Here is a 13,868-nt window from a genome sequence, read left to right on the forward strand (position 1 = left end):
GAGTCCTGTTTGCACAGTGAGAAGGAGGCTATAAGAAGCCATAGCTCATCTTGGCAAAATAGGGCAGCACCTAAAGCGGAACCAGAGGAGGACATCGACATTCTGGAGCCTGAAGTTCAAGTCACAACACCGCAGGGGAGCCAGCAGCTCTCAACAACCAACATTAGTCAAGTAACAAAAAGGGACTCTCAGGACTCCACAGTAATAACTCAGTGCACCCTGGGGGAGTCACAAGAAGAGGTGACAGAATCAGACCAAGCTTCCCAAAAGCTATCTAGTCAATTACAGGCTCAAGAGGAACCTGAGGAGCTTGTGGATCAGTGTGAGGATGCTTTCCCTCCTCCGCCTTCCCTCAGTGCCTGTGAAGTTGAGGCCATTTCTGACCCTGCCAAGGACATTAACTCTCTTGATAGCCAGAGCAGTCAGGAGTGGACAAAGACGCCTTGGCTCACTGAGCCAGTTATTCAGGGGGCAAATACAATGTCAGCAGAAATGATGGCAGATGATATGACAGCAGAAGAAAACGTTACACAGCTGAACTTCCCACCAGATGGCACCAGTATAAGTCAGACTGAGAATAATATGTTTCGACCAGCTCATCATTCTCCCCCAGACAGTAACAAGTCGGATGATATAAATACTATGAGCTCTCCTCCTTTTGCTGATGAAAGCGAAGAAGAGGAGGTGATTGATATTATGCCTTGTCAGAACCAATTGAATACAATAGACATCAGCAGAGAAGATTTCCAACATGCATATTCTGGCAAGCAGGCACCAGACTCAGCCCAGCAAACAAGTTCCCCAGTTGAACAGCAGGAGGAGCTGTTGCTACAAAGCCACCGTGAACTTGTCCCCAGGGGAGAAAACCAGGAAACTGCACAACAGGTGCTTGGCCAGGGATCTCCACCTTTGTCGGCTGTTGCCATGGAGCCGTCCAGTCAGGGTGGGGCAGCTTCTCACAACTCTCGCTGTGCTGTAGCTGTGAAAGAAAAGCAAAGCGGGGCGGGCAAAAGGACTGAAGGAGAAAATGAGCAAACAGGTGGAGAGGAAGTGCAGAAACACAGTGAACTTGGAGTGACGGAACCAGCTGGGCAGCAACACAGCAAAGGACTTTTGAGAGATTCTCAAACAGTCCAAATACAAGAGCTTCACCAAAAGAAATTTATATATGGTGAGGGTCTTAAACACAGCAGACACACCAGGATGGAGAATGACTCGTGGGATGAAAGCCAGAGTGACAGTGGAGTATCAGCGGACTTCTCCCCCGGCAGCACGATGGATGGCACTCCAGCAAGTATTTCCACAGAGACTCCCATTGAGAGGGAGATCCGGCGGTCCATAGAGCGTGAAAACAGCCTGAGAAGGTCCAGGGGGCTTCCCAGTGCAACCAGCAACTCAGAATACGTAGAGATTCCTTTGAGGAAAGCTGTACTTACCCAGTCACACACTGGTAAGATTGATAAGTATAAAGACAAGGACAGAGAGTTGGCAGGAAAAACGATGCAGCAGGAGATCTACGAGGAGACACAGAGGGAGCAGGATCTGGTCAAGCTCGGGAAAATTCCAGGTGTTTATGACAAAGGTACTGTCCGCCAAATGAAAGAGAGGAAACTGATTTTTGAGGCCTTTCAGACCCCCAGTGATTCAATGGATCCAGCCAGAAGTAAGACCCTATCCTGTTCATCTGCAAGTCATGTTTCAAATCTGGACAACCAGCAGAAAATGGCATCGCAAGCATCCACAATAAAAGGCTCATATATGGAGCAGAACCATAGCTTGGATGTTATAAGTCCTGCACAGAGCTCTAATTCTGCAAATGATGGAGTTTCAAGAAACTCTACATCCCACGGACCAGGCTTCTCTGAGGGAAACGGGTTCCATGTCGTCATCATAGAGAATAATATGGAGGTTCCTGCGGACAAATGGTACAGTGCCAAACCAGTTGCTGCTACTGTTGTTGACTCTGGAAAGCCTCACATCTCACCATCCAATGTTAGGGAAGAAGAGGAGGAAGAAGAGGAAGAGGAGTTAACCCCTCAAGAGAACCCCTTTTTCAAGCTGCGTTCCTCAACTGACTTAAAAGTCAAAGTCCAGCAGGATATTCAGGAGACCCATGAGAGGGAAAAGGAGCTTCGCAAGCAGAGGAGAAGCCTGTATGGAGACAGAGGGGGTGCCGAGGGAGGAGGAGGGAGGTCAAACACCATGGATGGAAGGAATCTCACATTATCTCCTTCATTGAACGGACTGTCTGTTCCTGATTTACCCGGGTCATCATCCAGAGGCGAAACAGACCTCTCTGCAGGTTAGTAACGGAGTGACTGTGTGTGTGTGTGTGTGTGTGTGTGTGTGTGTGTGTGTGTGTGTGTGTGTGTGTGTGTGTGTGTGTGTGTGTGTGTGTGTGTGTGTGTGTGTGTGTGTGTGTGTGTGTGTGTGTGTGTGTGTTGTTTTATATCAGTGGTGAGATGATGAAAACCCTCTGAAACAGCACCAATACATCATTTCTCATGGTCAGTGAAACACCTCAAAACAGCTTTTGGAACGAGTGTGAGCAGTTATGAGCAATAACTTTGCTCCGGAGACCATCTTCTGGTGAACGAGAAAATAAAAAAAATCTGTGACTCCACAATAAATGTAGCATCTAGTCTGTCATATTAATTGCAAAAGCTGAGGTAAGGAGAATCGCGGGTTTTACAGCAACACTTATGTGTCAGCAAGAAGCGCGAGGATCTCAGGAGTGCCACTTTGGGAGGAAGTGAAACAAAATGATGCTTTTAGAAAGAGCATGCAACTTGTTTGTAGTTGCAGAGACTTTTCAAAAAAGAGCCTAAATGATCTGAGTAGTTTTAATAATCCGTTTGATTTTTCAGCCCAGCTGCTGCTAAGCGCCTTCATTACACGGCAATGATTTTCAACTAGGGGTTTGTGTATCCTTGTGGGGTTCTTGTGGTGTTGACTGACAGTATGTGGATAATTCTTTATTATGATTTTCTTAAACCCAGATATTGAAGCAGCTGTTTGTCATGTTTGGATTGAGAAAAGTGTGAAAATGAATTTGCCAGAGAGCAGTGAGATTGTTTCATTCAGCTCACTTTAAATTGTCTACCAAAATGTGTGCACTTACTTCACGAAAAATCTTTTTAAACATTACATTTTTGAATTACATTGCTTTGTTTTCTGGCATATGTGTTGTCTGAGCAACACATGATTATTATTTCTATATGCCCAATACCATTAAACTGTATGGCCTTGTTCATGATTCGACTGAAAGCATTTTCTGGATAATAATAGATGAATTAATCGAAAGTCAAATAATTCAGAAATGGGTTAATCACTAAAAGATACGATACAATTATCCAGATGAAATAACTACATCAATATGCACATGTACGGATTCTATAAAAAAAATCATTATATTATAAATTCCTATCTTACCATCTTCAGTCTAATTGCCTTCATTCATACTTACACAGGCAATTGGGAAAGTTTAATTAATGTCTAATGCCTGTTTTTGCACGGTGGAAGGAAATTAGAGAAACAGGAGAAAACCTGTTGAGAATGTACAGACTTCAGACAGAAAGGCGCCCCAGACCCAACCTGCACTCTACTATGAGTCGTCACTGTGAACAAGCACAGCACTAGGTGGCATACAGTATCGATTAGTCAACTTTAAAAACCCTTTGATATAGTAAATGTTAAAAGGCCAGGTGAGGTCATGAGTCAGGGCTGAGGTACATCAAACAATGAAGGCGGGGAACAATTGCTGTACAGCGTGTCTCAGTTTTTGTCTGTATTTCATTGGTATGTTGGGTCTTTGTGACTGCATGAGAATGCATGAACCTGTGACTAGTCATCAACTGACTAGTCAACATTTGAAATGAACTAGCCTGGGTGTGCCATTACAGCAGTTGTATCACTATGACTCAGTGTTTCAAAAGCAGTTGTGTTGCATTATGTGATGTGACTTTATTTCATATGTCCTTTCTTCCGCTGTTTGCGTTTTGTTTCTGTCTCCTATCACTGCTGCTTCGCAATATTCACTCCTAATTTAATTCAGGGAGACCTCATTACTTACAGTGAGACACACAAACAAAATCACAAGAGCACCTCTGCCTCATTGCCTTTCTTCCTCAGCCTGCAATTAATTGCTTCTGTCTCTTGCAGCTCACCAGTCAGTCGGAAAGTTGTGCTTGAAGCCCCTAGCCCAAGCTGAAGACAACAAGATTAACCTGCCAGAGGTGTGTCCGTGGTGCAATTCATCTCCTTGCAATGAAGCTGAGATATCACACTTCCAGTAATGATACTGCTTTTAGAAGTATTTTCTACTTTGTGCTTTAACACCCCCAACTCTTCCTATCTTGTACATTTTGTATAGGTCATGGCAATGTAGCCAAATCAACTACATGAGTCAAAAAAAAAAATATCAGCTTCCCAAATCGTAATCATCTTTTTTGACTTCCATGAATCACAGCCTCACTTTAGAGGGGTTCAGGCAGTGTTTCAGCAGCATGAATATGAACATGTGTATAAAACTGCACCAGACTGCAATAGGCTCAATAAAGAAAACCCCCTCGGGAGGGTGTCAGAATCTCGTCTGCACCAAAAATGGGGTAGAAATATCTGATAACACACTGATCACACAGAGTAAGTCGCTTATCTTTACAGATAAGTGGAGGAGGCAAACAGCCCTGAGACTCTGTGTGCTTGCTTTATCTGTGTAAACGTATGCATGCAGTTAATATCAGGGAAAGTCAATTGGCGATCCCACTGATTTCCGTTACCTGCCTTGTGGGTCCTGAATCTCTTTAAACTGTGGTATCTCTGATGAAAGCTGAGTGCTGCTCCTTTGGCTTCAGCTGTTTGGTTCAGTTTATCGATATGCTAGCACTTAGCTGCCTGTTTCACTTTGGCATAAGAAATAACATCATTTTTCTCTCTTCTCTTTCACATTCTCTACAGGTTGACTCAGTTTCATGCAGAGATCTGCTACTTGATTACACTTCAGACACAAACAAAAAATTTGATCAAAAAATTGGCGTCGGTTAGTGATGTAGTCATGGTGAAAATGGCATTAAATCAAAGATACCTTAACCTCCATGCGACTAACAGTGCTAATGATCAACCCAAGAAATGCCCTGCAGAGCAGGCAAAGTTGACCTCATGCTGTTTTTTTTCTTCTGTTCTCACATATCTGCTCTGTAATACAGCTTCATTTTACTGCTTACCTATCACAACTTCTTGTCTGCCTGTCTGTTTTATTTTTAACCGTGCAATCATCACACTCCTGCCTTTTTTTATATTTTTCCCCTTCAACTCAGGTCCTGCCGTCTCCGTGGAGCCCCAGAACAAAAACTCCTCTGGTACAGCGCTGGGAGTCAGGCCTGGTCAATGGACACAACGAGGAAGATGATTGAGAGAGGAGTCGATGTTTAAAGAGGCCTGGAGTTTTTGAAGTGGAGGGCTGATGAATATGAAAAGGGGGAGCGGTGAATACAAAGACGGACCAAATCAGAGGAGGGGACAGCCATAAAGAGAAGGAAAGAGAGAGAATTTGAAGTGAGAAAGAGGTCAGGGATTGAGGCTAGAAAAGGGGTCAAGAGGATTGGGAGCAAGTAAAATGATTGGTGGTGGACTGAATACCCTGTATAATACTTCAGCAGGTAGGAGAGAAAAAGGAGGAGGCGGGTCACCTAATAGGAGATAAGCACTTGACCTGATTCTGGGAAAACGGAGACTAATGAATGTTAAGAAGGAACTGTTAACATTTTTTTCTGTATGGATGAGAATAAAATTGTAGGTTTTGTGAGAATGGGTTTTCCAAATGAATGTATTATTGGATATCTGCACTACAAATGAACATTTTATGTTTGTTTGACCTTGTCTCTGAGTATACGATCTCATACAATTTGACACAATAACATTATACACCATAAACCTCTTTCTCTCTGAAGCTCAAGTCTGGTACATATATTTCTTTTCTTAATTAAGTAAGGCTGTGCACATACGGTAATATTTGCTGCACAAAATGACAAGCATGCCAGCCCAGCAGACTGTGACGGAGTTTACATGACTGACACATCACATACCAAGAGAAGAGCTTCTGTTATTGCTGTAACAGATTTCCCACGCTTGACTGAAAAAAATTGTTTTTGCTAACTGACTTCAAACCACAAACTCCAGGGTGTGTGTGAGGCACCTTTGCGTGCTGGTGAGGTGGTGCAGCAACAAGTTAAATTGTTACCTTAATAATGACTGGTGCAAAGGATACAAAGAAACCATCTGCCATTGTCTGTACTATCTGAACAAACAGCAGTAGGAATGCAGGAAGTACCTTTTCATGACATAATGTCTTTATCCTTTTAGTCCTGACCTAACAGGGTTTTTCCCTGGGTACTTTTTCATAAGAATGATTCCGGCAATATCTAGATGCTTCAAAAAAGAAAAGGCCTTTGTATTGTAGTGAGATATAGAAATGTAAAGGTACATATTACAGACGAAGCTTCACTCTTTTAAAATTGTTCATGGAACAAGACTGTGATTAATTTTGGGGTTGTATTTGACTCCATTAGACATTAGTTCCTCTGTCAGTATATTTGCATTCACCACATCAGACGAGTGTGTGTGAGCTCTCAGCTAAGAAACTCATTACCAATCACCATAAAATGGCAAAGCAGGGCCACAACTCAATGGGTTAACACATATCTGGATTTAACATTAGAAGCTCATAAAGCCAGTTTAGAACTTGAAACATTACTTAAATAATTGTGTAAGCACCGTATTTTTGAATGAATATAATGTAATTTTTATTCATTCTTGTATTGATATAAGGTTACAAATAATAGAACAATCAATACTGTTTTTCTATCTCAGTTTCACTGTAGCTCGTTAAGCTTATTTGTTTTGTCTGGTTGTTCCAGTTAGACTTCATGAGGGCTTGGCCTATTTGTACTGATGCATCGTCTGTTTTGGAAACAACATAAATGCTCCAAATCCTGTTTTCAGTTCTGACACTGTTTCAGGCGAAAGGACAGTGATAAAAGAAAACAGTGCAGCAATGGATATAATTCTGGAGGATCTTTGCAAGACTATACATGGCTGTGTGCATGCGTCCGTGTGTGGATAGGATCCTGCTTTAGTGACCTCCCAATCTCCTGTGAATTATTCATCACCTCATTCTGACTGGACGCAGCCCACTGACATTGCCATGATGACATTGTTATAGGGGAGCTGCAACAATCTAAGTGTTTGACATTATTAATAAGCCATCTGAAACAGCCATCTTAGCTGCATTGTGTTGGACAGGAGGTATCCAGAGGGGGAACCTTTGTTGGTGTTTGGCATTTGAATGCTTACACTTCGCTTCTTTTTAATAATTTTCTTTGAATGGCCAAAGTTGTGAATTACAGAAAAATATGAATATGTTTTTACTACTGTTTACAGTCGTTGACAACAATGATAATTCATTCTCAAAAATAGTTTAATTTGGGCTCAACATTGACATAAAACGTGAACAACATAAAACACGACTAGTGTATGTATTTATACATTCTTACATCAAGGAGGTCGTTGGGATAGGGTGAGGTACAGTGAAGAATGCAATCCATTGTCATGATTAAAACTATAAAGCTATATCGCAGTGAGACATCACAACACAATAAAATGAAGCAGTTTCTGAAGAGAAGTCAGCCATGTAATGGTGATTCATTTGGCTCAGCCCAATTGATGGTAATAATTAAAAGCTTTGTTTTTGTTACTGAGGGTTTTGCAGCTTGAGGCTCATCCAGGAACACGCAGTGCAAATTATCTCTCAGTCTAGAAATGCTATCGCGTGTGGCTGTGCTTTATTAAACAACCTTTATTTATCAAACACTTTTCATACAGTAAGATGCAGAGAAAAGTGCTTAAAAAGACACGCCAAGATACAGAAAGAGGCAGCAGATCATGGAATGTGTGATATGGTAGGCCAAATAGAATAAAAATTCAAATCAGAAAGTATTGTATTTCATTGTACATATGTTAATGTGCTGTACTAAAATACACTTTTTAAATATAAATATAGTGGCTCAACCCATACTATGTTATCTGTCATGAAAGACATAATCTGTTGGTGTACTCTGTTGGTGGGGGGTGGGGGGGGGGGGGGGGGGGGGGTTATCCATGTGGGAGCACTGCAGAGAACTACATTCAAGAGCAGAAGACCTATATACAGTAAACTCCATGGCTTTTTAAAAATTGTTTATTTATAAAAAAAAAAATATTGCATCCACGCCAACAACAGTAACACGGAAGTGATATAAATGGGCAGATGGCTGGTATAACATCATCATTTCAGTCGAATGTGCAACAAAAAGAGAGGGAAAAACTCACACTTCATCACAAAGGTTCAATAAAGCCTAGATTTCAATGTTGGACCATATGTCAGGATTATTCTTTTTTTTTTTTTTTTTTTTAACATGATTACATTTAATAGCTTTTCAGGTGGTTACAAGTCCCATAGAGATAAAGAAGAAAAGCTCACCCCTCTGTCAGCTGAGAACATTTTTACCAGTAATATTAACAAGCAACAGAAAACTTCTTTTTCTCAGTATCAATATACACATCATGATTTTTAGGTTTGGTTTACACTACAAAATCATTCAGTAATCCTCAAGATTGGTCAGGTGTCCAGATATGTATGGTAATTGTGTATCATACTTACTCTTAATAATATGATACATACAATATGATATTATATTGACAAACAGTTGTTTAATTGTTTAAACCAAATGAAATTGGTTATATTTGGTACGGTAACACACTGTTGACTTCGATACCTATTGTGTATGTTACATAAAACGATTGTCCTCACATCATTTGTCTTGCCCTCAGTTATTATTAAACACACTATCCTTGTAATGTACTGGTTTTGTAAATTAATAAATTAGTTGCATTATTGACAGATGCCCTGAAGTTGAGATAGAATGTCTGAAGCGCTGAAAAAGTAACAAAAGCCATTGCAAAATGCTTTGCTCTGATCTATTGATGATAATTAGAGGATGAATTGCTGCAACAACAACTTGCTTCAAGCCTGATATATTAAATGAATGGAGTCGATTTACTATCCATCCATCTTCTATATACCACTTTGTCCAATTCAGGGGTGCTGGAGGCAATCCCAGCAAACCATGGGCAAACAGACACACACACACACACACACACACACACACACACACACACACACACACACACACACACACACACACACACACACACTATACCATGACTCACAGTGTAGATGAATTGCTCACGCTGCTGATATTTCAATGCACTGATTCTACACACACATCTTCGCTGATGAACAGAGACTCAGTATGGGGTGTGATTAAAAGGGCAATTATTGTGAATTAACATTAGAAATGTCTTTTGATCCCAGCCTGACTAATAGTTCAATGTGTCACTTGTGCACTCAGACCCACACGAGGTTTCTAGAAGTCAGCATGGTGGGAGTGCACACTAAGATTACTGACAATAATTAATATATTGAACTCATTGCCTTGGACATCCGAGTATTTTTTCCTCTTACTCAAAGAGATTTGCCAATGCCCTTACCAACAGCAGAATGTGTCCACTGTACATGACCGGAAACCATGACTCAGACATGAAAATGAGCTGGATGGATCAAGCAGCCTTTGCAACCTTTATGTTCCTCTGAGTCCAGTCTCACGGCCTCTTCTGTGTTTTCCGGCGGCTATGAGCTAAAATTGAATAAATGTATTCCCTGTGTGCAAGTCAGACACTGATGAGACAGCTCAGTACTGCTGCTGAGGCCAGTAAATGTAATAAAACTCTGTGTTCATACAGAGACGGCTTCCTGAAGTACAATGACAGCCAGTCTTGGCTGAGTTATTGTCTCTATAAAAACCATATAAACAGGTGGGAGGTGTATCTCCCTCCTGAGCCCTTTTACTTCTCTTTTACAGGGTGCTTTAGTATCAGCCTGTACACTCTGGAATATGATACAAGGGCTTGAGCAATTTCTTTAGGGTTTGGTGCTTGTGATATTGTCTCAGTATAGAAAACAGATTCTTGAAATCGGTACGTTTACTCATAAACTCTTTAACTCCACGCATGTCAAGGTCAAGATATTTCCCTCAACGCAAGATCTGTTCTGTCGCTATAAAAGAAAGCAGCTTGACAAATGACACTTCTCATTTGGCTCTACAAGGTTTTTTCTTTCATTGAAACTGTGCACAAATAGTGCCCTCTACAGAGTAGCCTGCAAAATTACACCCACCAAATTTCAGCTGGTTGCATTTGTTCTCAGGTTATTTAGTGTCACTCACAAATACATGTGGGCAGATTCACTGTATCCTGCTTGAAGTTTACAGACAAATCATTTTCCCATCTCCTACTGTTAGCTCTGCAAAAGTGTGTGTGTGTGTGTGTGTGTGTGTGTGTGTGTGTGTGTGTGTGTGTGTGTGTGTGTGTGTGTGTGTGTGTGTGTGTGTGTGTGTGTGTGTGTGTGTGTGCGTGCGTGCGTGCGTGCGTGCGTGCGTGTGTGAGTGAGATTACTGAAATAACATTAAAGACAGGTCTGCATGGCGGTGCCGCCTGTGTGTGCATGTGGGTTTCCTCCAGCAGCACAAAAACAGAAATGTGAGGTTAATTGGTGACCCTGGATTGCCTTTAGATGTGAATGTGAATGTGTCCTGGCCATTATGGATGGATGGATGGATGAATGGAAGGATGGATGGATGGAAGGATGGATGGATGGAAGGATGGAAGGAAGGATGGATGGATGGAAGGATGGATGGATGGAAGGATGGAAGGATGGAAGGATGGATGGATGGAAGGATGGAAGGAAGGATGGATGGATGGATGGATGGAAGGATGGATGGATGGATGGATGGATGGATGGATGGATGGATAGATGGATGGTCAAACCTTGTTGGCATTATGATGATTAAGTTGGTTTATGGTTTATATCTACTTCACAAAAGGTTTGAAATTAAATTGCTGGTGTGGAACCGTTCTTGTCTGCAGTCCCTCCCTTCAGGTCAGTCCAGTCTGCTTGTGAAGTAGTATTAATTGTTATGACATAGGTAGATTTGATCAAATCTGCAACCAAAGTTAATGAGCAAAAGGGGGGACATTCCCCACTTCTTCCAGGAGCATCTGGACCCTCTGCATCTGGAGATGAGGACAATATAAGTAAAAACTGTGGAGAGTACGGAATGTTTTGTTCCACTTTTTTTCCCAATGCCCCCAAAAGTCTCACATTCAAGGTTGGCAATCATCATAATCATCATCATCATCATCATCATCATCATCATCATCATCATCTACATCCTAAGTTCTGTATTTAGATTCACTGGCTCAGGTACATGTAGGTTCAAACATACATCATATCCTGTGAAATTGTTCAACTGGAGCAAAGATGAAACGGGTGAGGAAACAGTTTTTCCTGTCATGCTGTGACACTCCACCTGATGCTACACTGATAAACTATGATAAAGTATACACGGAGAGAGAGAGCGAGAGCAAGTGAGAGAGAGAGAGAGAGAGAGAGAGAGAGAGCAAACATCTCTAATAAATGGGGCTTGTGAACGTGGAGAGCGAGTTCCACAGGGGGGATCTCGACGTTGTTTCGGCCCTCCCGCTGACACATTCCTGCATGCAAACAAACAAATGGAGACAAGCAATTAAAGGTCTGAGCTCGACCTAATTTCCTGTAACACAGTTCACATCCTGCTTGTGTTTTTTCTGCTAAATATATTTTCAGGTTACCGGTGAAATGTTCGCCAGTTGCTCAACATTTTGCGAGAGTGGCTAAATATAATACGAGAGATATTCCATGACCTACTATCTCCTTAATCACACCTTTTTCCAACCCTTTTCTTTACCCTAACCCTAGCACCTCACAAGTGTCACCTGCAATCCACTTTTCATACATTTGTAAGCACTGATGGTGTGTATGCATATAGAATTTCAGCATTAAAGAATTATTTAGGATTATTTCATTTTTCTTTCATGCCCTTGTCTGAATTAGTCTTTTGGGCTTTTATGTCCCATGGGATCAAAGTTCCTGTATAATTCTTAATGTTTTTGCTTGTGATCCTCAAACTATTGATTCTGTTTGTCAAACATCAGAGGTAGATTATTTACTTCTTTCGCCCACCTTCAATACCATGAACCTTCTAACTGAAGTTTCTTCATAATAAAATGTTGAGATTGAGCATGCAGAGATTTCTCATCCACTTTCAGGTGACATGCCAAAGACAATCTGTGTTATTCACTTTACCGCACAGTCATAATGTTGTTGCTCAATTGATGTAATATTTCTGTTTAATTATATCACTTTGATCATCTGTATCAAATAGACTGGACAACCCAGAAGTAAGGCCTTTGTTCAACTTTTCTCCATGTGAAGAAATACCCCCCGATGCCTGAAAACACATTGTGACAAGTATAAAGACGACCGTGCTTAAACCGAACCATAAACTTTCTAGTGGTTGCTGCGAGCTTTAATTATGTGGTAAAAAAAAAAATCCAAAAAGAGAGGAATACTGGAACTGAACCAAATTAGTACTCAGACTTCTGTTTTTATGATACCGAGTTATTTTTTTGCATCAGCTGATTAAGGCTGTATTCTGCCCTCTCCAATGGCTGCTCTGTAACAACATCCAGCACAAGAAAAGAGAGCCTGGAGAGAACCTTTAGTCTAAGGAGAGCCCTTCATCAAGCTAATTAATGAAAGTGATTACAACTAATGAGAACCATGTTCAAACACTGCACAACAGCACTAATGAGGAACACTGGATGTACGGGTTGGAGTCGACAATGGGTTTGGGGTGGGGGGGTGGGGGGGTTGTTTCATGATTGGCAACGATATCTGCCTCTGTTTATGAGTCTCGATGTGCATGAGTGTTTATTGCAAAGGGAGCAGTGAAATTTATTGTTGTTTTGTAGGTGAAACTACCGCAGAAACGTGAATAAACGTCAAAGAAATGTTGTTTATTTTGCACCCTGTGCGTTTTTGTAAGTGTTTCACAGCAGCAGCACTGGTCAGGAATCAGCTAGTAGGGGGCTCATGCGAGAGAATCCCAACATCTTGTTGAAGTACCAAGTCATTTTAAGTCACTGATGGTCAATAATGTCATTGTTGCAGACAATATTAAGTAAAGGAATTTCATCATATTGATACTGGTATGATGAAATACTCTCTGAGGGCCCCTTTCTAACTCAATTTCTTACCTTTCCTACCTTCATAAATGACCCTCATTTATGTATATAAAAAAAAAGGTTTCGCCACTGCAATAGTTTACATTTTTAAAGGTCCTGTATGAAATGTATCATGATGAAGTAGAGAGATTTACAAAAGTTCGCTGCCCAATCTGCCTTGTAATGCCACATTGTCCCACAAGCTACAGATTCTTGCACAAGTAAGAAGGAAATTAAAATCTGAAGAGAAATCACTCAGTCGGGCCATATGTGACATTAAATTGTGATAATCTACATTGTCTCATTTGTTATTTAAACCTTGAACACACTCGAGACTGAATGCACTAACAAATAGTTTGTTCACAGTCATTCCACCTCGTTATATTCATCATGAGCCCAACATAATTTTAAGGCAAACACCAACTGTCAATCAGCAATTGCAACCTTCATAAATAGGATAACTGATCCAGAGAAATCTTTATAACCACTAACAGATGATGGTCACCAAGATGAGCAGAGATCGAGCAGCTATATTCATGGTGAAAGGACTGGTACTTCTGTAGCTCAGCCAAAGTAAAGCAAACTAGGCATAAAACCAAGAAAAGAAAGCAGATGGACGTAACATTTGAGAATGTGTGACATTATCTAAGATGCCTTCGATGCCAGTGCCT

General features: G+C 41.1%; 1 protein-coding gene across 1 annotated transcript; it reads left to right on the forward strand.

Annotated features, from left to right (window-relative positions):
* Positions 1 to 1,074: 1,074 nt before the first annotated feature.
* misp3 (MISP family member 3) lies at positions 1,075 to 5,902 on the forward strand. Its single transcript, XM_080520891.1, has 3 exons — positions 1,075 to 2,302; positions 4,162 to 4,235; positions 5,316 to 5,902. The coding sequence occupies exons 1-3, from the start codon at positions 1,204 to 1,206 to the stop codon at positions 5,409 to 5,411; spliced, it is 1,269 nt and encodes a 422-aa protein (XP_080377017.1). The 5' UTR covers positions 1,075 to 1,203; the 3' UTR covers positions 5,412 to 5,902.
* Positions 5,903 to 13,868: the final 7,966 nt, after the last annotated feature.

This window comes from Blennius ocellaris (genome assembly GCF_963422515.1).
Source record: "Blennius ocellaris genome assembly, chromosome: 3".
NCBI lineage: Eukaryota > Metazoa > Chordata > Actinopteri > Blenniiformes > Blenniidae > Blennius > Blennius ocellaris.

Bases quoted from the DNA above. Each gene is read 5' to 3' on its own strand.
- misp3 (XM_080520891.1), top strand. From the start codon at position 1,204: ATGGAGAATGACTCGTGGGATGAAAGCCAGAGTGACAGTGGAGTATCA. The intron at 2,303-4,161 runs GTTAGTAACGGA...TGTCTCTTGCAG, and splicing joins CGAAACAGACCTCTCTGCAG to CTCACCAGTCAGTCGGAAAG. The intron at 4,236-5,315 runs GTGTGTCCGTGG...CCTTCAACTCAG, and splicing joins ACAAGATTAACCTGCCAGAG to GTCCTGCCGTCTCCGTGGAG.